Source organism: Drosophila sulfurigaster, chromosome 3 (assembly GCF_023558435.1).
Source record: "Drosophila sulfurigaster albostrigata strain 15112-1811.04 chromosome 3, ASM2355843v2, whole genome shotgun sequence".
Classification (NCBI taxonomy): domain Eukaryota; kingdom Metazoa; phylum Arthropoda; class Insecta; order Diptera; family Drosophilidae; genus Drosophila; species Drosophila sulfurigaster.
Genome location: NC_084883.1, coordinates 19,769,179 through 19,793,910, shown reverse-complemented (window position 1 = coordinate 19,793,910; position 24,732 = coordinate 19,769,179). Strand labels below are relative to the sequence as shown.

Here is a 24,732-nt window from a genome sequence, read left to right as displayed (position 1 = left end):
ATCTCGGCCATATCCTGTCCGATCCTTGCGGGACTAGTGTCAATCGAAGTTGACTAGTGTCAATCGAAGTTGAAGATCTGATCTTTCCGACGCTGAAGTGGTCACTAAAAATTGTTTTCACTTATTCCAACTATGTCAATCAGGCGTTGTAAAGTCAATTGAAGATTTTCACTACCTATAGTTCTCTTCGCTCTGTCCGCTATAAAGTTCAATGTTCAATGTTCACAGCTGTACATACTATGTAAGAATTATTGTTCCAGCTGGATTTCGCGAATTTCGTTTATATTATTTTTATATGTATCTTATAATTCAAATCTTAATAATGCAAACAAAGTTTCCACCAAAGCATTTCTTACATATTTTTGGTTTCATTCGGGATCTGATCTTTCTGACGCTGAAGTGGTCACTAAAAATTGTTTTCACTTATTCCAACTATGTCAATCAGGCGTTGTAAAGTCAATTGAAGATTTTCACTACCTTTATCGGATAACTTTTGCCCACAATAGTAATTAGCCTTCCTTATCATGGATAAGTTCGCTCAAACGCTTTTTTATAGAGTCGTCTAGCAACCCAAGCTGTCTGATCTGTAACTGCTCTGCATAGTCCTGCGCATTCAGTTGCAGACAACTCACAAATATGGTCTGCGATAAAGCGTAGTCGACATGAACTTCATAGATGCCACCCGGGTGCAGCAAATCAGAGATGAGCAAATTGTCTGAATTCTGCCAAATCTCCTCGCCATTGTAGGGCACAACACCAGAAAGACGCACATCCAATGCCAATGGTTGTACTTGCTGCAATTCCAAGGGACAGATAAATAGCTCTGAAAGTTTCGCATGGTGGATGACAGTGCTCAGATCTAAATGTTTGACGCGTACAGTTGTGTCCGGGGCACTTGAGTTGGGCACAAAGGTGATGCAGACACGCTCGAAGCTGTTGTCTGTCATTCGACGAACACAAATCTGTTGCAGTTGCACATCACTAACTGCCACACGATGCTCGGTAGTGGCAAAGTGGCTACGCAATTGCTGCTGCAGTTCCGCATAGCGTTGTGGCATATACAACGATTGCCAGGGGCACTTAGTGGTTGCTCGCTGTGACACTAAACGCGCTGCAAAGTGCGACGGCGTGCAGATCTAAAGGGGAAAGAGAGAAATGAATAAATAAAATAGTAAGAAAGCTACAGTCGAGGGTGCTCGACTGTGAGATACCCGCTACTCATTTTGAATACGAGAAAAACAGCGGTATTATTCTTAAAATATACCAGAATAAAACAGCAAAAATTCTAAAACTATGCCAATGGATAAATCTGGTATAATAGTATAGTATTGTATTCAAAATATACCATATAGTGCACGAAATACCAGATTGTTAGCAGAAGCAACTAGGACCAGTAACAAATAGGCCCATGCCCATGCAAAAGTATTACTTTAACAACTTCTAAAATTTTTGTCTGATCGCAATCAAATTTTCAGGAATCATAAAAATTATAGTTATTATTGAATGTACCATCTAGCTTCAAATTTACGATTATCTATTTAAGAGGGCAGAAGTGGACGAGGCAAACAAATTACATGACTATATCTTATAGTTCAAACGAACGGACAGACAGACGGGCATGTCTATATTGCCTCTATATTGTTGACGACGATCAAAAATATATGTATATACTTTATAGGGTCGGCAAAAAGTAATAATTTCCTATTACCCTATGGGTGGCGGATAAAAAAAATTCCTTAGAATGGTAAAAATATATGGCAGTATTTTATGAGGGTAAAAAGCAGTTCTCACTTTGAGCAGTTGAAACCGTATAAAGCCTGCACTAGGTACAGTTGCGCAGTTTCTATCGATATCCGACAGCAAATGACGATATTGGCAGGTAGGCAAAATGCGGCAGCTACCATAAAGCAACATCACAGGACACAGCACAGCCTGGCGTGCAATCAAGGACTCCTCGCGGGTTGTCACCAGCTGTGAGTGCGCCTTGGCAAGTTGTTCGTCAATCGGTTGGCCATGCTGTTGCATAAACTCAAGCAGTTGTGGCAACGATTGTTGGCTCTGTCTATCGAGCAGCACAAGCGATCTCAGCTGCTGATCGGAATCAGCTGCCATCAAGGCATTGCGTATTTCCCCCTTGTAGACTGCAAAACGCATACGAAACTGACTCCAAGTGGGCGGCATGTTAAAGTGCACAATACTCTGAGCGTTGTCCACTTGCAATTCGGGTGCATGCGCCTGCAGCAATAATATTTTACCAGCGTGCTGTAAAAAGCCAAGATTACATTAGTTTACATTAAGTAGAAGAATTTTGCTTGCTGACCTTTCGCTGCCACTGCTCAATGCGTTGCTTATCCTGGCGACCGCGATGCAGCAAAACGTCGTAACTGGACAATTGCTTCTTTAACTCCAAGAAATCTTCATGTCGGGCACAATAAATCAAAGTGCGCTGTTGCTGAGGTGAATGTGTTTGGAAGTATGCCAACAATTGCTGCAGCTGCTCCTCGAAGCTGTTACCCACTTGGACTTGCCACGAGCAACCACCATAAGCTGCAGCTTCCAAAAGATCCTTGAACAGCAACAATGGCTGCTTGGCGTGCTGCAAAAGCTGCCCCATTTCCTCCGCTAACCAAAGTCGCGTGGTAACCACGATCTGCATCGATGGATAATGTTTGTAAAGCGTCAATTTGGCAGCTTGAAAGCAGCTGCCGCCATAGGCAAGCAGCCTCTCCAGCTCATCGAAGACCAGGCATCCAATACGAGCTGATCTGAATAGCTGCTCTGACTGTATTGCGCTCAGCTGTATTGTGGTAGTCAAAACCAATCCATGACCCCTGGCAAGCATCTCAGTTGCCCGTTGATTGCTTGTACAGCAAGTTGCAAATTCCCGACTGTCCAGCTCAACTGCAACTTGATGATGCAGCTCTAACAAACGCTTGCGAGTCGCCACGAGCAGAATTGTAATGAATTGATTTCTCTTTTCTCTTACGTGCTGACAAAGCGGCTGGACATAATCATCGAAATTGCGCTTGGCGGAGTCTATTAAGATAACTGAATCTCCTCCGAGTATTTGTGAGCTCAGCACATCGTGCTCAGAGTCCCTAGCAGGCTGTTGGTGATGCACAAGGCAATCCATCTGGAAGGCAACAAGTTAATTCTTCTGTGTGAATGTGCGTTTTATTCGTATATATAAATTTAATGTTGATTTTGTTAAGACTAAGGCTACATCTCATGCTTCAATTTCTCTCGCATTCTATAAGTTAATTTCTAGTCTAACAGTTTCTTTTTCGACTTGGGAGTCGAAATGGTTCGCAACGAGACGCGACGCGGCGTCTTTGCGTTTGGCGTGGTCGGTTTTGGCGAAGCACCAACTGAAGATGCAGTTGCAGCTGCTGTTGCAGTTGCTGTTGCTGTGATTGTGGGTGCTGCTTTAACTGGCGTGCCCTCTTGTGTGTCCTCATAGACCAAGCGAATGTCCTCGGTGCGTTCGCAAGTCGCCTCGTTAATAGTCAATTGCGGCTCCTCCGAGGATTTTGTTTCCTTTTTGCTAGGCGCTGCCTCATTCTCATTGGGTAAAGGTGTCACATCCTCCTCCAGTGGCCAGGCATCCATGGCTTCTTCAACGACGACGGGCGCATTTACTGCAGGTCCATCGACGAGCACACGTGGCGTCCGGCGCACAGCAATGGGTGTGGCATGTCGGGCGGGCAGTGATTTGGGCGTTAACGTATTGCTATTGCTGCTCCCGGGCGTGCGAGGTTGGCGACGCACCTGAATGGGCGTCACTGGCCTGGACTGCTTTTCCGGCAGCTCGAATTTCTCATCGGAGCTGATGATCTGTCTATCGAGCACCGCCTCAATGGGTTTGGGCAGGAGGCCATACTGTAGCTTGGGCTTGCTTTGCACTGGCTCCACTGAGTCGCTGATTTCGCTGGCCTTGCGCTTGATCGCAATGGGCTTTGCCTCGCTCACAGTGGGCGTGGCATCGGCAACTTTACGCGGCGAACGGCGTGTTGCAATCGGCTGCGGCTCGGCGACTTTACGCGGCGATCGGCGTGTTGCAATCGGCTGCGGCTCCGCGACTTTACGCGGCGACCGTCTAAAGGCAATGGGCGTGGGTTTCACCTCCTTTTCAGTTGATTCAGCTGGCTTGGGGCTGTTCGCGGAGGTGGCAGAGCTGCTGCTCTGCAAGGACGAATCATTGTCGGCATCCAGATCAGTTTCAGCGCTGTCCTTGTCCTTAAGCGGGCTGCTCTCCTGTTTGTTGTCAATGATATTGGGCTTGCCCTTCTCCTGCAACGGTCGACGTACAGTTGACTCATCTGTGGACGGCTTTCGCCTTTGCTTCTTGATCTTGCGACTGCGTTGTGGTGCATTCTCTATCGACATGGTGATAGCGCACAGCACTGCCTCCATATCCTCATAGCGTTCGCCCAGCTCAGTGTCGTGAAAGCTGATCAGCGAACAGAAGCCATCAGTGCTGGACACAATCAACGTATTGCCATCATTTGACCATGTCATATCCGTCAGTCGTGTATAATGAATGTTGGATACAATGGCAAACGGCACCGGTTGCTGTGTGTCGAAGAAGAACACTGAATTCTTTGTGGCCACCGCATAAATCATGCGATATGGCAGCGTTATAATTGGCGGATTCTTCTCGGCATTGAAGGGACGCAAGCGATACAGCACAGGCGAACAACGCACGGCGACAGTGTATTCATTGGGGAAGGGTAGCACAAAGGCGGGCTTGCTCAGATCGTAGCGACTGTAGCCATAGGTGGTATGCGAGGGCTTCAGCACGCCATCGTAGTCGGTGACACCAGCAGGCGTCAGCAACATTTTGGCATCGGGTGTGAAGCAGATGCGGCGAAAGAACGTCTGCAGTGTGCCATCGTGATAGAGACGCACATTGCGGCCATGCAACTCGTGTCCCTCCTTTACAGGCAGCGTAGTCTTACTCACACGATGCAGACAGCGTCGTGTGCTTACATCGAAGATGCGAAGATTTCTGTAAATGCATATGAAATTGTCAAAAAAACCAAACAACACTTGTAAGCACAAAAATCAACATTACCTATCTGTACTCATGGTGGCCAAGTACTGATTTGCCGGATCCCAAGCCACACCCTGCACATAGCCCTTGTGATCGTCCAGTATGGCCAGCGACTTGCCCTTGTGCACATCCCACAACATTGCCGTGTTGTCCACCGATCCCGTCAGCAGAAATTGCGAGTTTGGCGCCCAGCACAAGTCGTAAACATCCTCGCGATGACCCCGCAATACCTTTTGTGGCCGCCACATCTCGCGGTTCAGTTCGCTATTACCTTCGGAGTCGATAAAGTTTGGCACATCGTTTTCCGCCTTCTGCACCCATAAGAAGATCACACTGTCGTCGTCACCAGAAGCTAAGAGTTCCCCATTGGGTGACCATCGCACAGTGTTCACAGCTCGTTGATGCTTCGTCAAATCCGCCGCCAATTCCAATACCATGTCCTCACCTCCGCTTCCACCCTCGACCTCCACAGTTCGGTTCAAATACCAAATGAGAACATGGGTGTCGGTGCCACCGGAGGCAAGACGACACATTGCATTTGGTGGCAAGGAGCCAGATTTGGGTTGTATATCCACACTTAACACTGGGTCGCGGTTGTGCCACGAAATTTCGGGTATTTTGCACTTCATTCTGGGACTATTACAATTAACTTACTATATTTTATTTTGCCGAGAGAATGCCGACTTCGCGCCCAAAACTCAGACAGCGATGTGAGCTATTTAATAGCTATCAACGATATTTCGCAAACGTAGCTATCGATTATTTATGTTGCTGCCTGCAACACTGGTTTCGATACATCGCGCAATAGTTAACGCAGCCAACTTACTGTTTTCGAACTCGAAATTCACTATTCGGTTGCCAAAATGGTAAACAAACACATTGCGCTCTATTATTTCTGTGCATTTAAATTAAATTCATTTTATTTTAGTCAGTAACACTGCATACCGACGTGGGAGACATTAAAATCGAGCTGTTTGTAGAGTCGTGTCCTAAGGCATGCGAAAATTTTCTAGCCTTGTGCGCAAGTGACTATTACAGTGGTTGTTGTTTTATCAGGAACATCAAGGGATTCATTGTGCAAACCGGCGATCCCACAAACACAGGCAAAAACGGACAATCTATTTGGGGTACAAAGTTCGATGACGAGTTTAAAGAGACAATAAAGGTAAGTAACAAAAGCTGAACACTTAAATCAGTGTAAATAAACGTTTCCCATTATAGCACACAGATCGCGGAATGGTCTCTATGGCGAACAATGGACCCAATGCAAATGCCAGCCAGTTCTTCATCACCTACGCGGCACAGCCAAATCTGGACTTGAAATACACACTCTTTGGCCGTGTAATCGATGGCTTTGATGCGCTGGATGAACTCGAAAAGCTGCCCGTGAATCCCAAAAATTATCGTCCGCATGTAGACAAGAAGATCAATGGAGTAACGATTCATGCGAATCCTTTGGCTGCGTGATAAATAACAAATATTCAACTTGATGCTGTATACATACTATATTTTTCTTTTGCTACTACTTAAGTTTACATAAACATTGTTTTTTTGTATCATTTACATACTAATTAATTGAGAAACAGCAAATTGTGCAAAAGTTGCTAAAACTAGGTCTTACAATCAGCAAAGTTGTCAATCATTTAGTTTAGTTTAGTTATGTATATAAAATTGCATTGCTTAGTTTCGCATGAATTTTGATTTAGCATTTACATCTTCTTCGAACACACTTTTGCACTTAAATGGAGAACCTTAAGAGTAGAGAATATGCATGATGATTTTTGTAAAAACGAATAACTAGAAAAGTAAAAACAAATGCTAACACGAATCTCGCAAGAGTTTCACTACAAATAGGACTATGGATTATGTGGATTTGCCATTTGTGATTGTCTTGGCGGGCTTCGGATGATCTTTCATGTACTGCTCAAATATCGAACGAATATCGGCCAAAGCCTTGCAAATGTGCTCCGAAAATCGATGGACATCCTGAAATGAATATAAAATTAACTCACGTCGCTATATAGATTAATTTCTTGATGGACTTACGGTTTGCGGACACGTGGTCTTCGCAGAGATATGGAAGAAAATTAGATTTTCACCAGCAATGATGTAGGAGACACCATAACCATCATCAGCAACAGGGCCAAAACCGCCGCCAGCACTGATGCAATTCGGATGCTTCTTCAAATCCATTTTGGGCGTTTGGCCATGAGGTGTTTGACTAGTGGACAGACGCCAGGGCTCACTCAGGACCTCGTTGAGGAAGGGCGAGTCGACTTCCAGGTACTTGGACACCACATACAAACAGAACAGATGGCGATCGATGCCGTTACCACACATGGCATCCTGATAGCCCAACTGATGACGGTCGCAGGCATCCTGCAGCAACTTCACACGATGATCATTCTGCAATGTCAAAGGGAATTAATAAATAGCATAACTAATGCAATATTCGATTTTACTCACCGTTGTGTTGGGATCTTGCATAGCCTTAACCCATGCAGATGACTCAATGGTGCAAGGACGGACTGTTTCAGTGCGTCCTTCGCGGAACAGACGGGTCATGGAGGCTTCATACGTTAGCGAGAAGCGGCCAGCATCGCGATAGTAGGCCAACTGCAGAGCCATCTGAATGTAAGCATCTGGCGATAGACGGCACTTCTTCATGAATCCCTTGCCGTACTCTTGGTGGACCAAGATGCGCAGATCGACCTCGTTGCACAGCTTGGTGGCACAGATGGTTGCCTCCTCGATCTGTGGCAGACATGGTTTCAGATCCCAGTTGAGACGCGTTGGCGTCGGGGGCTGGAACTCAGGTGTGCCTTTTGTATTGCCCGTCTCGTCATATCTAACAGAAGAAGAGTGGCAGATAAAAGCGCGATTAATAGAGCGTTGTGTGCAAATGTTTGGAACACAGAGAAGCAATGTTAGTTGGTTGGTTAGTTTAAACTTTAAACTAAGTTGTATTAGTCATGAAATGAATTTAGAAATTTAGTTAATAACAAACACAGCAGTGCACAGTTCTATAATATGTAGTTGTCATGGCAATTCACGAGATCAATTATACCATGACACTATGAAGTAAGGGTTTATAGAACTGCTTCATAAGTTTAGTGCTTTTAGTTGGAATTTAGTTTTACCCATCAATATCATCACCAAATATATATTCCCATAGATGTCCCATAACCGGAGCGTCCGCCCTAAAATAAAATGTACAAATTATTGCAAAAATTATTGCCACAACCAAGTTTAAATTTAAATTATAAATACAAATTATAAGTTAAATATAAATGCCGTTTATAGTACAAATGCCTGGAGCCTCACACCATCAAAAAATGCTAGATATATGTTTGCAATTTACCCTTCGGATACAAGATCGTCAACGATCAGATTCTCCCACATGTGTGAGGCGATGGCAGCATCAGACCTTAACAATATACATTATATTTTATAGAGTTTGAGTAGCGAATCTTTTTGCTAACTCCTGACAGCTGAAAAAAACATTGTGCGCAATTAACCATTGACTTAGAACTTACCACGTGTGCTCGGCATTGAAACCGACACGTCCATTGGTGCCCACACAGACGGTGAAGCACTTGTCGAACCAACGATTGTAGCCATTGCCATGGAGCAGCTTCTTTCCAAACGAATCCAGCAGCTCGGGACGCTTCAGATCAAACTCGAAGGGTTCATCGTCGAGAGAGAGCACAAAGGCAGCCGATTCAATGGTGCGCAATGAGACGTGATTTACGCCACGCGAGAAGAACGTGTTGCGTGTCTCGGCCCACTTGGAACGATTCCAGGCAGTCAAAGCAGCCAAATGCTCCTCACCTTCCACTGGTGTGGCCTTGGCCTTTAGTATGTCCTCAATTTGACTGTAAACATATGTAGGTATAGATGAAGATTTAATAATAAGTCGTTATATAATAATAAGATTAAACTAGCAAAACTTTTCAGCTATTAACAAATCACAATAAAGGCGATTTTAAGCATGAACTCGAACTGTTTTCTTTAGGTTAATGAACCGCAGATTACTACAGTTCAATAAGTAATGTGTTTGCATGACAAAGCAATCATTAACGAGGGAAAATATTTGACTTTTAAAAACCAAACGTGTCTCTTAACTTACTACTTAGAAAGATTTATGTATGCTCAGATATGAACTTCTGTTTTTTTAGGAGATTCATTCATAAATCAGTCACTCAGAAAGAAGAGTTTTCTTTACAACTGTACTTACACTTGCAGCTCACAGGGGCGCAGAATGCGGCCCTTGTAGTAGATGAGCATCTTGTAGTAGCAGCCCTTGTGTAGCACCACAATGTAGTTGGAATCCCTGTAGTGCACAATGCGATCGGTTTCGAGTCCTGGAATGCGTGCCGTGTTGAAGGTGCGCTCATATTGCCACGAACACAAGGGAATCATGCCCTGCACCATGATGGGCTGCAACTCCTGATGCTCAATCAGACGTCTAAAGTTGAGCAGCAACGAGATGACATTGGCGGCACGTGCCGACTGGACGCTGGTGAGATTCATGAAGATGGCATCGGTGCCATAGAAATTGCTGTTGACACACAGAGGACTACGACCGCGCAAGTAGACGTACTCCTCCCACCAATCAGAGACGTAATTTGTGGACCACCAGCTCTTGAGGATGAGATACCATTGCAGTTTCTTGCCAATCGTTTGCTCAAACTCCTTGGCCAATCCCTCCATGCGCTTGTAATTGTCATCATCGAGCAGCGGACGCACCGAGCGCAGATAACGCGTCATCGTATTGTGCACGGAGGGCAATGGCAGGCGTGGCAACGAGCCCTGAAAACTGTATAGTCCTGGCTTATTCCAGCTGGAGAGGACACGCACCACAGCCACCCAGAGCATGGTGGGCAAGGATACACGACTGCCAGGCGCTCGCGACTCATACATCCAGCCCTTGTAGATGAGCAGCAGCTTCAGCGTGTAACGCATCGTAAAGCAGATGGACAACCAGATGACGAGCGCGGCCAAAAAGCAGGCGGTGATCTGCCAATTCATTGTGTTGCTGGGCAGATGAACGAGCAGTCTGTTGGTCAGATTAAACGGCGCCTGATAGCCGGCAAAGTGCAGACCCAACGCAATTGCTGTGATCAGCCACAGACTTTGTATGTGCGCCGGATACACACCATTCCGGATGCCATTCTAAAGAGGAAGAAGTTCGATTAACATTCATTTCGATGTGCTGGGAAATGGGTGAACTTAGAACTTACCCTGGCGCGTGCCATGCGCTTCTTCCAGGAACGCACACCGGAGTTCCACACGAGATTGAGCACCTCATGGTCATAGTTGATGTCGAAGCCCTCGTGCGTGATCGCAAACGAGAAGGCGACGGCGGAATGGGCTTCAGCCATACCGAGATTAAGTAGTTAATCACGCTGCAATTATAAATCATCGAAAAAAGATATTGTTGGGGGATTAGATTAGATACGTGTTATAATCACAAAAATTACTTGTATCTACATCCAGCAGATCCATTATGCAGTCATTAACTTTGCTTAGGGCTTTACGCGGGGTCTTAATTAATAAAACTGATAAGCAAAAATTGCGGTTTGATTATTCGATACATGCTGACAGTAAAATGCGGCTCAGGTAACAACGATATGGTCGGGAATGTTTGAGGGTGAGATACACAAAACATATAGATAATATTTCAACTGTAATTAAATTTTCATAAATTATTTAAAGTGTGATTAATATTGTGACGACTCATTAAACCTGACTGGGCCCATTGATTGATAGGTTGAATAACATATTTAAGCTACGTCGAACTTATTTGGAAATATTGTTATCACTAGCTATTAAATTCCTTAATCCCTATGAACTTTACATTACACTAAGTTATAATACTTTTCACCTCTGCAGGTACCGAGTATAATTAGCACATTAATATCGCTTGTAATCCGAAGCTTCTACTCTTTCTACATGCGTCGTAATAATGTGCTTTTTGAACTTTGATATTGATCGCAGCTTGCACATCTCGCTCATTGTGTTTTATTGTTTAATTGTATGCGAGCGTGTGCTTACACTCGCGAGTCGCGATGTCATAACACAGAATTCTCGGGCTATTGACGTCACCAAATACTTCTCGCATTGTCTGCGAGATAACCCCTCATAAGGACCATTATATATTACCAGATTGCTGCAAGCTCAGATGACTGACTGACTGGCTAGCTGGCAACCATTAGTCAATGATTATGTCTTTCTCTCTGTCTGAGAGTAGCTCTTTGTTTGGCTTGTTTGTTCGCAATTCCATTAACATTTGATTGGAGCAATCACAACAACAAGTTCGAGTACTCTCGATACGTAGTTAAGATTGATTTATCTAGTGTTTTTTATTGGCAGCGAGAGAGAGAGATAGAGAGAGCGTCAAGAATCGTGAATTGATGGCAATTTGCATTGTTTAGTATGCATACTAATTGTTAATAACAAATATGAGTGGGCTATCTTATTTGTTGTATTTGCTTGTTTTGCTGCGCGTAAACTTGAAATGTTGTTTTCTGTCTAACCATAAACCTTGGTTCACTTGAACTCCAGGCAAAGAGCTCGACTTCAGCTGAAGGCCAAGCAACAACCACAATACAAACAACAAACAACAGACAATCGACAATAAACACAAAAACAAAACCAAGCTCAAGCAAACGAATGCAAGACAACAGTTTTATTTTCGTTTGACCTACTTTTCAGGTAGTGGCCACGCTGCGTATGCGTAATGTGCGTTTTCTAGACGATCGCTACCGGCTTTTGAATACACATTTATCTATGTATTTGCGTCTCTACATATTTATTTATTCGTTTGTATTGGAGACAGAGCAAAGCAAGAGCAACAACATTCAAACGAACTGCTGCTGTTGCTCTTGATGTTGTTATTTTATTTTATTAATGTGATTTATTTTGCGCTTAGCACGAAGGTTCAAAGTCCAATCATATATTATTTCTTTGCCATATTCCTCATCTTGTATTTGTGTTGTTGTCGGCAAACGGGTTCATAAATTTGAAATGCTTGTTGTTGTTTACTTAAGAGCTTTGTCGAAAACCGAAGCATCTAGAGGCAGTGCAGCCTTCTTTCTTTTTATATAATAACCAAAAACAAAAACTAGACAAATCTCTCAAACAAAAAAAAAATAATCACTGATAAGAGACGTAAGCGTTCTTATCTGCTTATCAGCACGGTCCCAATTCAAATTGAAGTAAACACTCAAAAATCGAGTATTGCGCGGCATTAGTATAAGTAGGACAATGAGGGAAAGTCAAATAAACAAGAGCAAAGCAAATTAAACGTGAGCCATGAGAAATTGCAATGCAATGCAGAAATTTTTTCTACTGTTTCTGTTTTTGTGACCTTCAATTATTCGAGGTGAAAAAGAATAACAAAGTGTGCAAAACAAACCTTTCAATATAGTCGTCTTTTTTATTTGTATGCAAATCACTCAATTATTTATTGATTAAATTGATATTAATACGAGAGTGTTAGTTAAATGTCACAATTGCAATATCGAAATTTCCGTAAATAGTCTTGATTATTTGGGAGCGCAGAAAACGTTACGAAATTAGGCAAACAAAACAACTTGATCGCTTGAACGACGAGCGTTAACTGATTCAACTGTGCTGCGGTGTTGAGGCGCATGGGGTCTCGTCGCCGGCTACAGATACACATACAGTTGCACAGCTACAGCAACAATTACATACATAACTGAACATGTGTGAGTGCGCGAGTGTGTGCAGATAAGATACGTTTGGGTGTCTGCCTTTTGGCTGCGTCACACGCAAAGAGAACCAGAGTGAGAAAGAGAGAGTGAGGCGATGCAAGAAGGGGGGCTCGCTTTGCATTGGAGAGAGCACGGGTAAGAGGGAGACAAAGAAGCTGATGGACCATTGCCGGTCGTTGTCATCGTGTCGTTCTTCATAGTTCCCTATAGAGAACACACTGACACGCGTGCAGACACTCACACACACACTTTTATCGTGTTGTTTGTGTAAGTTTTGCCATGTGCATTTTTGCTCGATCCACGCCCCCTTCTGGGGGCCAGGACTGTGTCATTTATCTCTCCCGAGGCGCAACTATAAAAATAGCAATATATATGGGGATCACCAGATAAATGGAACTCAATTGTCGACCAGCAAACTTATAACCGGACAGACATATAGAAATATGAAAATTTATTATGCTCGTGTCAAGCATATTTATACACAAACTGATAAAAAAAAAAAAAACAGACAAGACAAATAAAAGCACATTTCATTATTGCACTTTGAACCGTGGCGTAGACATATCTGGAACAAGTTCCACTCACAGAACACTTAAAACAAAAAAAAAAGGTAATAAGCTAATATTTATGCAATTGAAGTGCTTAAAGTGTTTTTCCAGTGAAACGATCGCAAACACCCTTGCAGGGGGGTCCACAGAAGCTCTTCAACTGATAATGTTTTATCAATAGTTCGCAATTCGTTGTTTCTTTTTAAATTTTTTCAATTTTTGCATTTGCTTAAGTTTATTTATGATACGATCTGCGAACATCAAAAATAGTTATTTAAGAGCAGTGATAAGATATTATTTATAATATAATTCCTTCGCTTTCTTTTTCTGTGTTTTATCGCGAATTATCTCAAATTCAAAGTTCAATTGTACTGTGGGGTCGTCTAATAAAGTAGAACGCAATTTAACGGGGGGACGGACCCTTATCAATCAGGTCGATAAGAAAAATTGGCACGCGGCTTGTACGCGTAATTCTCAAGTATTGCCAAATTTTTACTACGAAGTAACAGTATAACAATTAATGACGCATTGAAGCCGTCTGGTTGGCATTTTCATTTTTTGTATATATTTTTGGCACAGACAACAAAAAGTCGGTTATCAGACAAGTTAACCAAAAGCTTCTTATCACAAAATTCTGAAGAGTCTAGGGGATGTTGATAAAACCAAAAAAATTCCCAAGTATTTCATGCCAAAAAAAAGGGGGCAATATTTTTTGAACCCCTCGTTAACAACCTTGACAGATCATAAGCTTCCATATCGGCTTTTATAACTGAGCCACATCAACATACTATATATGTATGTGCACACTAAAGTATAAATAACAATCATGCGCGTGGACTTTGAACTGTAAGCAAACTTGAAATACGAAATGTGAACGAAATCCTCAGATCGCGTCGCAGTCGTGACTCTAACGACGACTCTGAAGAGAGAGGGAGCGGGAGTTAATTTCGTATTCGGATGTGATCTGCGCTGTTAAATCATTCACAGAGGGTTGAATGAACAAACTTATGAAATCAGTTTAAAATATTTTAATGTAAAAGTAGATTATTTGCGACAACTGTGTTAGAGGAACTAAAGTTTCGTAAAGTATTTAAGTTGGTTATTCGTGCATGATATTTTCTTAAGGTTTCGCCATTTGTTGTTGTCTTTTTCAATTAGTTCGTGCCTCTCACACGCACACTCTTGCTTTGACTGGCTCCCACACAATTGCACCTGTCTACGTTCGCTTGTGAATTTGTGTGTGTGTGTATGTGTGCTGCGTCTCTTTCTCAGATGTGTTTACAATGCAAAACAGTAATGCTTGTTGTTATTGCTGCTGCTGTCTGTCTGAGAGCTTTCGCTCACCCACTCAACTGAGAGAGACACAGAGAAAGAGCGCACAACGAACTTGTTGTGGACTTTGAACCTCGCTGTTCGAGTGTGTGAAGAAGAGAAGAAAAATTTAAAAACAAACCTACAGCAGCAAGCAATAAAAACAATCTCAACGACAGCAGCAGCAGCATAAGCAACGAACAGCGCAGCGGCAGCAAACTGTGTGGTAATAGTTGTTTTTTTTTATATATATATGTACATACATATGTATATACATTGATATGTACATAGGTATGTATTCATCGCTGTTTCCCGCAACGAGTTTCCAAGCCGTTGGCTACTGCATGCGAGTGGAAAATGGAAAAAGAGGGGCTTGCTTGTGACCCAAATATCCGAAACAGGTTGAAGTTGGTTTTGTTAGTTAGCAGTATTAAGCAATGCAACGCTGAGTGGGTTGCTGGGCCAACTAATTCGACAGGTAAGCGTAACTAAGCATTAGTTAGGACCTTAGGTTGATGCACAGCGCCTGCGTGAGATAAGGCGCCTTTTTTTTACCCCATCTATACACAAACAAAAGTGAACAGCAACAAACCCTCCTTCACTTACGTACACAAATTCTCGTACACACTTTCGTTGCGGCCAGAACTCGTTTTAATTGCAAGCAAATTAATGGCGTTTGTTAGCTTAATCCAAATGCGCTTAACGCTTACAATGTGTGTAAAAGCGAAACGAAGAAAACACACAGAAGACGAAAATCAACACAAAAGCAACAACAAACAGCGACAGCGACTACGTTGACGCGCGCGCAATGTTGTAAACGGTGCAACGGAACGAAAGAGACTGAACTTAAAAATGAGCAGTACCATCGACTTGAGCCTGCAAACTGTAAAAACATTGGCGAGAGTGGAGCAACAACACAGCAATGCGCAACTCGAATGTTCGAACATATGATCGAAGCTAGCGCAACGCATGGGTTGGCCACAAAACAGGGTGATTCAAATTAGAAATGCAATTTCATGTTTTATTTTCATTTCGTTTCATTTCCACATATCATATGCGTATATAAACTTGTAGCTTTGTCTTTCAATTTTTGAGCTTAACCTATGCAAAACTTATTTGTAGTATGTACCGCAAAACTTATTCAACAGGCTCGGCCTTTGGCTGTTCCTTGCTCTCGGCGGGTGGTGGATTGGATAGTCCGCGTATGCTCACATCGTATACAACTTCTTCGATCTTTTTCACATCGTACTTCAAAGCATCAAATCGTTTGCGCAATCCATCATTTTTCATATTTAGCAAACGGAATCCTGTATTCAAGTCGCCAATGAAATGAGAAATATTGAGAGGACGCTCGTAGTCGCCCATTGTGACGGAATTTGTAGCGAAACGTGACAATTCGGAGGCAAGCAACAGTATGCCCAGCAAATAGTCTTCAATATCCAAGTGGAAGCCATCCGAATGTTTAGTTTTTACTGTTAATGTAAATTATTATTAAACATGTATGCAATACAATGTTGCTTATTGTCTCTACTTACATCCAAGCATTTCAGCTGCCGTTTCGCGGGTTACCAAAAAACCCGCTTCCAGATAAATAACCAAAGCAATTAGAAATATCAAACGTTGAGTAATGTATGTCCAATGATCGGAGTAGCTGTATGTACCGTAAAAAGTGACACATTAAACGCCTACAACTATATTTTCTTAAGCTCTCTCTTACCGGTAATATTGTCCAGCCGGTACCAAAGCGGCCAACTTTTGATATTTTTCAGCGCAGGCTTCGATTTGCTGACGTGCCAAACCGCAAGCACTGCTGACTATTGAAATAAATATAGTCGTTAAGACATGTGTTTAATAATAAATTTAGACTTACCTTTGCTTAAATCGGAGTGTATGATCTGCAATTGAATTGTTGCATCCTTGGCCAAATGCTCAATCTCCCGCACCACAATACGAATGTTCTGCGCAAATTTTGAATAATACAGTTTGTCATTCGGCAACATTGTCACCAATTCTCACTTACCTCGCGTATTTCCTGTTCATTATCTATGTACTTTTGATAGTTTGAAAAAACCTCCATATTCACAAAGTGCGACATTTTGTTTTTGCCAAAAAATTTGCTTGTTTATGCCGGTCTCTGCCTCTCAATACAAACACAAAGCGAAACGAAACGATAGACGCACGAATAAATCGAATATGACAGAGTTGATATGCCTGCGATATATCGATAAGAGCTTACGCATAGAAAAGTAATCAATTAATTCACAGCTGAGCTATCACTTGTGTGTGTCGTGTGTATTCCGTCTTAATTGAAGTAAATTAAATTACATTGCATTAAACAAAATGTCCTACGTAAGTTATTATCTCGTATAATTAAGAAGCTAAATATTCTTCAATGTTTTTTCTTAATGTGCATTGTAGGGCGGCGGCTACAATCCCTACGCTCAGCCTGGCGGTGGCTATGCTGCTCCCCCTGGCGCATTTCCCCCACAAAATGCACAGGTGTCGCCACAAGCTCAGCAATGGTTTGCGATGGTGGACAGAGATCGATCGGGCAAGATCAATTCCGAAGAGCTCCAGGCAGCTCTGATTAATGGCCGTGGACAGCAGTTTTCGGACAACGCATGCAAACTCATGATAAGTAAGTCGAATCATGCAAATCCATAGAGGGTTTCCTATGAGTCAGTCTGAAGAAGTTTTCTCAAATAATGTGTACATAAACAAAGGAATTGGCCATGTGCTTCAATGGAATTCTCTGGCGTTGCCTAAGCATTTGACGATTGTTTACTTAAAGTTTTTATGTGTGTTTATTTGACTTTAAAATGCTTTATTTTGTAGGCATGTTCGACAACGACGCCAGTGGCACCATCGATATCTATGAGTTTGAGAAGCTCTACAACTATATCAATCAATGGCTGCAGGTCTTTAAGACCTACGATCAAGATGGATCCGGTCATATCGAGGAGGGCGAACTGACGCAAGGTAAACGTGAAAGATATCTTTACGATAGCAGATTTAGATAACTTTTGTTTTATGTATTTTCATGTAGCCTTCACTCAAATGGGTTTTCGTTTTACGCCAGAATTTATCAATTTCCTGGTGAAAAAAGAGTGATCCCAAAACCCACAAAGAGGTGTCAGTGGATCAGTTCATTGTCCTGTGCGTGCAGGTTCAACGTTTCACGGAGGCATTTAGACAACGCGACACACAACAGAATGGCACTATTACCATTGGCTTCGAGGACTTCTTGACCGTTGCCATCGGCTGTTCATACTGAAAACAGTTCCAGGACTCGTTGACGATCAACTTGTAAATCTGAAATACGCCGCACACACTCAACCAACAGCCTTTACAGATGCAAATCTTATTCCGTGTTTTGTTTTTTTAAATATGCAATTTTATATTTTTTAGTGGTGTATGTTTCGACTTGTTATCTCCTCCCCAACTCGCCAATCACTTTTGTAATCTCCTCTGAAACACATCTAGTATTGTTGTTATTGCAGTTTAAAACACAATAAGTACAAAAGAATCACAATAAAAGTAATGCATACATAATATTTATATTTGTAAACGTAAAATAAATGTGTGTTTTATTTAAAATGTGAACAAGTTGAGTACATACATAGATTTAAAAGATATAGTAATACATGTCTTAATGTTGTTTGTTTCGTAATTTGAATGTTTCTCAGACAGTTCCACTGCCAATAAATCATTCCAGAAAATGTCTTCGCCTTTTTTGTGGCGTGTAATTGGAAATAAATCGTTCGATTTCAGTTCGAAAATTGCGTTTGCAAAAACTTAATGCTAAATTAAGAGATAAAAGTACATTTGGATATGAATATAGTTTTGATTTTTGGTTTGGGAATTATGTTTTGTCTTGTATTCTTCTTTTTTTGTTTTTTTTTTGGTTTTAAGTATACAATTGTAAAATAAAAATTCTAAATATAAATATTTGCTTTCAGTCTTAAAAGTCAATATTACGTTTCTAAAATTAATAAACTTCTTGGATCCACAATCGATTCGCAAATACTATCAGCTAGCTAGCTCAAAAATCAGTCAAAATGTTCAATAAAAATAAATACCTAATATGGCATAAATCGCGGAGATCGCTTTGGACAGTAGTCAAAGGGCAAGGCAAAAGTTGTTACGGTTAAATAAATATGTTGAGAGATCTTTGGATATGATCGTTATAGTGGAAGATCGGGCTTGGGATGTGCCCATTGGTATGTGTATTAAGGGGTTAAGTAAAACTCTAATAATTTTGATATTTTTATTATTATGGATATGTGTTGTTCAAAATGTTCAGGGACGCGTGTAATAAAGATCGCCCAAAGAAATACTTAGCTTAATAAAAATCCATATATAAAAATAGCGAATGAAATATCGTTTCGCAAAATATCATAATCAATTGCCTCATATCATCGACAAAATTCGACAAATCTGTTAAAATTGTGGTAAATAATACGATAATAATACGTTGCCTTTTCAATTACACAATGATGATGATGATGAGGCCTTAATACTAATTGGTTTCGCTTGATTCTTATTTTTTTTTTTTGATTGTTTTGTTTTGATTATATGCTTGATTAGAATGGTTTGCACTGCTTAAAATAAAAGTAAATTGATAAATTATAATATTACAAATTAAACATAAAAAAATTGTTTTTGTTTTTTTGGATGACACATAAAATGACAAGAAATAATTCAATCGATTTGTAGACACACAAAATCAAAAGATACAAAAGACACAATTCATGTAGTACGTATAATTAATTAATGACGTGTTAAAAATGATGAAATGGAAGTTTCAGCTTTCATTAGTTTTCCCCGCCCTTGAATCCCAAACCTTTATCTCTTCTCTTCTCTCTCTCTCTCGGTTGTGATTATTGTATTTGGTATAGTATGCAAAATAAGTTCCAAGTCAAGTTCACTTATTGCAGTCAATGATCAGTTTACCCTGCGAATCATCGGACATCGAACCACTCAGACTTATTCCCCCGCCATCCATTTTCATGGAGTACTTGGAGCGACGTTTGCTGGGCAACTGAGGGAGATCCGTGTGATGCTTGCGCACATGGACACCGAGATTGCCGCGCTGCTTGGACTTGTATGGACAGTAGGGACACTGATGCGATGGCTCCTTGCCACCGCACTCGACATTCTCGTGGCGACGCAAGGTCGACTTCCAGCGATACTTCTTGCCACAGTGGCGACACTCATAAACCGGCTCGCCATCCAGCCCAAGGCCATTGGGACTGGTGATGCTGCCGTTGCTGCTGCTGCCGCCATAGTCGCTCAGTGTGAACTCCAGCTGGCGAAAGGCCTGAGCCTGGGCATCCTTGATCGATCCCGCCGAGCTGTTCGCCGTGGCCGTGGTGGCGAACATGCTCATCGAATAGTTGCCAAACTTGCCACCAGCCATGCCACCCGACTGCTCCATCAGCTGTATGTCGTCGAAGGCATGATAGCGTGCATCGTCCTCATCGTCCTCGGTGGAGGAGCCGGGTTCATTCTCGCACTCCGAGTGCCGCATGCTGCGCTGCTGCTGCTTGCGCAACAGATTCTCCAATATCTTGGTGGGCGTCACCTCATCGCCGTTCATCTCATGATCCCCGTTGTGCTCCTCGTGCAGACGACGATGTGGCGTCTGCTGGCGCAAAATCTCCTGGGCACGCAACTGCTGCTGGAAGCTATGCAATCCGTTACGCATCAATGCCTCCGCGATGGCAGCAGCCGGTGGCTTGGGTGCCGCATTGTTGGCCACCAACACCGAGGTGGGAATGGCGGTAACGCTGCCCACAGCTGTATCCATTGGCTCCACTGCCGCTGTCTTGGTTGTTTGTGTATGCTTGGGGCGTGGATGAAATGGGCCAGCTGGAGCGGCAGCTCCCAGTTGCTCCGATTGTTGTTGTTGTTGTTGTTGCATTTCATCAGCCATCGAGTTTTTTGAAGCCGTCTCAGAGGCAGCGCCGTACACGGCAATCGCGGCAATGCTCGAAGGTTCGAGAGTCTCACCGGATGTGGGCGACACCTGACCGGGTCCGTACTCACCCGACGACGACTCCTGTTGCTTGGGCGCCTTGGCCGACTTGCTCTTGTAGAACTCGAAGAGCATGTCGGACACCTCGGAGACGGACAAACGCTTGCGACGCGAACCGGGCAATTGCAATTTCTGCTCATCGCGCTTCACATTGAGAATGCTGCGCTGGAGACCGCGTTGGATCTCGGCGGTGGCCAGCGAGGGGGGCGGAGCTGTGTTCTCCTTGCGACTCAAATCTGCGAATGGAAACATTGGACGATTAGTTTTGAACTTTCTTCAATGCGTGCAATGATCGAAATGTGCTGAAAGCTATGAAATATTTCACAAATGAAAAAGCAAAATGATTAACACCCTGGACTGCTGGGTTTTCTGTGTGTTGGTTGTGGCAAGTGTTAGAGATGGGAGTTAGTATTAGTGGCATGCAAAAATAAATAAATCAATTATGGTTTATGCAACATTCTACGAATTCAATTATCACAAATATAAATTAGACATAAAACTTGGTTTTAAATAAAGCAAAGTACACAGAAATGAATATTTGGTTTTTTTTCTTTCTTTTTTTATTAACACACATAATGAAAATGATAATGAAAATGCTGAAAAATCACTGGCACTCTTTTTTTTGTTTTGTTTTTGGCAAATGAAAATGAAAATGTTGTTTGGTGTTATGCAATGTGCTGCTGTTGTTGTTGTTGTTGTTGTGATGATGTTGATGTTGATGGTGGTTGATGCAGTTATCGAAACCAAAATAATTAAATTCTTTACCTGCCGAGCACAATCTAGAAAAACAGAGAAAATAGGTTAGTTGTGATTCTGTCAATTTCTAGCAACAATTAATCCAAAGTGCGCGCAGTCAATCCTGAAAAAATATAAATAAAATGTTGATTAATATTTAAATAATTTATAAACAATTAAAAGCTAGTGCAGTTGCGTTGCGTTGTTGTTGGAATGTGTTAAGCTTTTTCTTGAACTTGCACAAAGTTTGTTTTAAATAAAAAACTTCACTTGTAGCTTAAATGCAAAGCTTCACTTTTGCAAAGTGTTCGAGAGTCGCCCACGCAGAAGCGCAAGCGCTCGCTGGAAAAGCGTCCACACCGCAACACAAACGAAACTGCACTAGACCTGGACAAAGGCAAGGGAGAGGGCAGCTTAACAATTTTCCAAGCAAAGCAGCGCAAAGCAAAGCAAAGCAAACGCATCCTCAAATCCCTCTGCTGCTGCAGCTGCAACGAAACGATGGCGGCAGGCAACAACAACAACATTCGGGAAATATCTCATTTCGTTTCGTATTCGTATTCGGCCTGCTGGTGTGTGTGTGTGTGAGTTGTAAATGTATCTGTATTTGTATATGTATCTGTTGCTGCGCTCACAGCAAGTGTACCCAATGCTTAAGGCCTGCTTGAGCCGGGTCCTTGATTTATTTATACTACGCTTGCATTCTTTGCTCATTTTCCGTTTTTCTACCTAACTCGCATTCCTTCTCCTCGCTTCTGTTGCTTCCAAATTCTATTTCTGGCATATTCCAGGCACAAAACTTTCTCCTCGCGCTAGAGTGAGAGTGTGTGGGCTGCGCAGACAGAGCGAGAGCGTGCGAGAGAGAGTGAGAAAGCGAGAACGTTCCATGGAAAGCATTTGCGCAGGCGCGCATTCGCTTTGTATGCGTGTGTATGTGTGTGTGTGTGTGTGTGTGTGCGTTCGTTAATTTTGTATCTGCGCGTGTTTACGAGCAGCTTCCGGTGGTGTCTCGGGTGTTTTTCACGCTACAGCTGTTGGCAAATGCTCAGATATAGATTTCAAGGTCAACATATGAAAACTTAAGGGAGGACGTGATAAGGAAAATGATTACTGGAATTTTGCAATAACCATTATATAATAGCATCCAAAGATAGTTGATTAAAAGCCAAAAGAAATGCAGTCAAATGCAGAACATTCATGGAAAACAAAAAAAGTTGAAAGGAATTCCTTTCCTTTCCTTTTATCTTTGTTATAGCTATTGAAACTTTACAATATCTGTCGTTCAGAAAAGTGCAAAAGCTGAAATAACTTTAATAAAATAGTTAAGGTTATTCTGTACGAAAATAACAATTATCTTTTTTATTTATATTGCAACTTTACAATGCCCAAAGGAATTTAATTTAATTTAATTTAATTTCTTCTTTTAGAATAGTGGCAAAACTAAATTAACTTTAATAACATAGTTAAGGCTATTTAGTAAGAAAATTATTAAAAAATATTTTAATAATGAAAATGACTTTGAAATTCCAAGAGCTTAGCTGAAATTTATATTTTCAAAAATAATATAATCCACTATTTTTAGATTTTTATTATAAAAATATGTTGACAATTATCAAATGCATCTTCACCTAAAAGGCACATATGTACATTATAATAACTGAGATATCTTACTTTTTGGATGACAAAGTAGCATCAACATTAATGAAAATTATTAAAATTACTATCCGTAAAATTTGCTTTTTGGCTTTCAAAGTTTTTCTTTCTAGATTAGGGATCGTTATATGTTTCTATATAAAAGATAACGTAAAGTAACAAATCTCAAGAGATTGATTTGAAAACCTAAACTTATTTGATGACTATTGAAGATTATTCTATTCAGACATCATCCTACATACTTTAACATTAAAAGCAGCTAAAAACTAAACTTACTAAACTTCGATTACCTAGCATTATATTTTTATATACAAATATTTCTATAAGTACATATGTATATAAGTTATATTATTATTTTATAATATAGCTTATAAAAAAACTTGTGAATCATCTCATCAACTTTCCCATTATTAAAACTAAACTATTTCTGAAGTTATACTAAATTGTAAGTATTACTCAAACTTTTACATCTCAATTCCCAGGTCAAATGAAACAATCTGGTAATTAGTTAAAGCGAAAAAGGGAAAAAATTATCCACGCTTATCGCAGAAACATGTCGAACGCTTCCAGGAATATCGATTTTGAAGTAGAAATAGCTTGTGAAATAATTGAACAGGCAGATCCTTGGAACTTGCCTGTCTGCCTGCATGCAGTCCTCTTTGTTTAGTGGACTTTGCGAAGGCAAAGCCCAAAAGGGAGACGTGGAAAATGCCAAACAACAGGCACGTCTGCGCATTGCCAAATGGAAATATGGGAAAACTGCTGGAAATGTTGCGCCGTGGGAAGCACAAAAGCAAAAGCAAAAAGCCGTTCGACAGGCAAACGAAAATAAAACGCACACACACACAAAGACTGGGACAGAGCGACAGCGAGCGAGGGAGTGAGAGTGAGAAAGGCAGCGAAAACTTATTTTTAGACGAAAACTCAGCTCTCACTCGCTACGTGATTTATCTGTGCAACAAATGTTTTTATCCCAAATTCCTTTTGCTTTTGTGTGGGCGAAAAACACACACTCAGAGAGAGAGAGTGAGAGAGAGAGAGCGAAAGAGATTTGAGATCTCTCGCTGCAGATAAGGACTCTCTCTCTTGCTCTTTCCCTGTCGAGTACAGTCCAGTTAGTTATGCTTTGTGGTTGGCCAATTTTTGTGCCGTTTTCAAATAGTTTTTCAAGGGCAAATCCCAAATACCGAAACCCACCCTCGATCTGAAACCTGTTTGGGTTAAAGGATTATCATCTTTTGTATTGAAATGCGAAACGAAATGGAATAACCTTGGCATACATACAAAAAGGATTATGCATATTTACCTGTATATCATATTTTCCACATAGCTGTCAAATAATGATACAGAACTGAAATTAAAGGAAAATAAAAAGAAAATTAGAAAAAATAAAACAAATATAAAAATCAAAACTTAAAAATACAGACCAAATAATTATGATGAATGTCGTATCGAAAAACACATAAAATTAATTTCTGAAATAAAATAAAAATGATATACAACTGAAATAAAAGAAGAAAAATAAAAGAAAATTAGAAAAAAATAAAAACAAAATTAAAAATCAAAATTTTAAGATACAGACCAAATAATTAGATTGAATTTTGTGTCGAAAAAAAAATAAATTTCTGAAATTAAAATAATAATATAAAAATCTGT

General features: G+C 41.3%; 7 protein-coding genes and 1 long non-coding RNA gene across 13 annotated transcripts; 2 read left to right on the top strand and 6 right to left on the bottom strand.

Moving 5' to 3' along the window:
• Nucleotides 1–301: 301 nt before the first annotated feature.
• On the bottom strand, nt 302–5,982 carry LOC133841914 (putative ATP-dependent RNA helicase BoYb). Its single transcript, XM_062274761.1, has 4 exons — nt 5,708–5,982; nt 2,321–3,133; nt 1,792–2,262; nt 302–1,136 (listed from the first exon to the last, which is right to left on the bottom strand). The coding sequence occupies exons 2-4, from the start codon at nt 3,131–3,133 to the stop codon at nt 510–512; spliced, it is 1,911 nt and encodes a 636-aa protein (XP_062130745.1). The 5' UTR covers nt 5,708–5,982; the 3' UTR covers nt 302–509.
• LOC133841911 (chromatin assembly factor 1 subunit B) lies at nt 3,153–5,768 on the bottom strand. Its single transcript, XM_062274755.1, has 2 exons — nt 5,075–5,768; nt 3,153–5,008 (listed from the first exon to the last, which is right to left on the bottom strand). Exons 1-2 carry the CDS (start codon nt 5,680–5,682, stop codon nt 3,265–3,267), a joined length of 2,352 nt encoding a protein of 783 aa, XP_062130739.1. The 5' UTR covers nt 5,683–5,768; the 3' UTR covers nt 3,153–3,264.
• LOC133841921 (peptidyl-prolyl cis-trans isomerase-like 3) lies at nt 5,897–6,989 on the top strand. Its single transcript, XM_062274769.1, has 3 exons — nt 5,897–5,919; nt 5,982–6,218; nt 6,275–6,989. The coding sequence occupies exons 1-3, from the start codon at nt 5,917–5,919 to the stop codon at nt 6,518–6,520; spliced, it is 486 nt and encodes a 161-aa protein (XP_062130753.1). The 5' UTR covers nt 5,897–5,916; the 3' UTR covers nt 6,521–6,989.
• Nucleotides 6,597–15,497, bottom strand: LOC133841912 (carnitine O-palmitoyltransferase 1, liver isoform). Of its 5 annotated transcripts, none has more exons than XM_062274757.1 (8): nt 15,258–15,497; nt 10,297–10,461; nt 9,291–10,228; nt 8,590–8,928; nt 8,415–8,480; nt 7,520–7,901; nt 7,100–7,459; nt 6,597–7,039 (listed from the first exon to the last, which is right to left on the bottom strand). In XM_062274757.1, exons 2-8 carry the CDS (start codon nt 10,435–10,437, stop codon nt 6,917–6,919), a joined length of 2,349 nt encoding a protein of 782 aa, XP_062130741.1. In that variant the 5' UTR covers nt 10,438–10,461; nt 15,258–15,497; the 3' UTR covers nt 6,597–6,916. The 5 variants fall into 5 exon arrangements, with proteins under 5 accessions (XP_062130741.1, XP_062130740.1, XP_062130743.1 ...); XM_062274756.1 differs by having other exon boundaries at nt 15,262–15,496; XM_062274759.1 differs by lacking the exon at nt 8,415–8,480 and adding an exon at nt 8,194–8,253 and having other exon boundaries at nt 15,262–15,496.
• A 148-nt stretch (nt 15,498–15,645) lies between these two features.
• Nucleotides 15,646–16,831, bottom strand: LOC133841918 (translin). Its single transcript, XM_062274766.1, has 5 exons — nt 16,672–16,831; nt 16,522–16,609; nt 16,369–16,465; nt 16,187–16,302; nt 15,646–16,123 (listed from the first exon to the last, which is right to left on the bottom strand). The coding sequence occupies exons 1-5, from the start codon at nt 16,744–16,746 to the stop codon at nt 15,789–15,791; spliced, it is 711 nt and encodes a 236-aa protein (XP_062130750.1). The 5' UTR covers nt 16,747–16,831; the 3' UTR covers nt 15,646–15,788.
• A 23-nt stretch (nt 16,832–16,854) lies between these two features.
• On the top strand, nt 16,855–18,430 carry LOC133841920 (peflin). The gene is given in 5 exon segments (XM_062274768.1): nt 16,855–17,000; nt 17,070–17,289; nt 17,487–17,630; nt 17,698–17,750; nt 17,752–18,430. Coding segments are annotated over 5 exon segments (600 nt in total). The 5' UTR covers nt 16,855–16,991; the 3' UTR covers nt 17,926–18,430.
• A 1,145-nt stretch (nt 18,431–19,575) lies between these two features.
• On the bottom strand, nt 19,576–20,763 carry LOC133845997 (longitudinals lacking protein). The gene has a single exon (XM_062280696.1). The coding sequence runs from the start codon at nt 20,761–20,763 to the stop codon at nt 19,576–19,578; it is 1,188 nt and encodes a 395-aa protein (XP_062136680.1).
• Nucleotides 20,764–20,789: 26 nt separating this feature from the next.
• LOC133841926 (uncharacterized) lies at nt 20,790–24,522 on the bottom strand. 2 transcript variants are annotated; one of them, XR_009894343.1, is made up of 4 exons: nt 24,504–24,522; nt 24,383–24,427; nt 21,454–21,547; nt 20,790–20,924 (listed from the first exon to the last, which is right to left on the bottom strand). It is a non-coding gene; the product is annotated as an uncharacterized LOC133841926 (long non-coding RNA). The 2 variants fall into 2 exon arrangements; XR_009894342.1 differs by lacking the exon at nt 24,504–24,522 and having other exon boundaries at nt 24,383–24,494.
• Nucleotides 24,523–24,732: the final 210 nt, after the last annotated feature.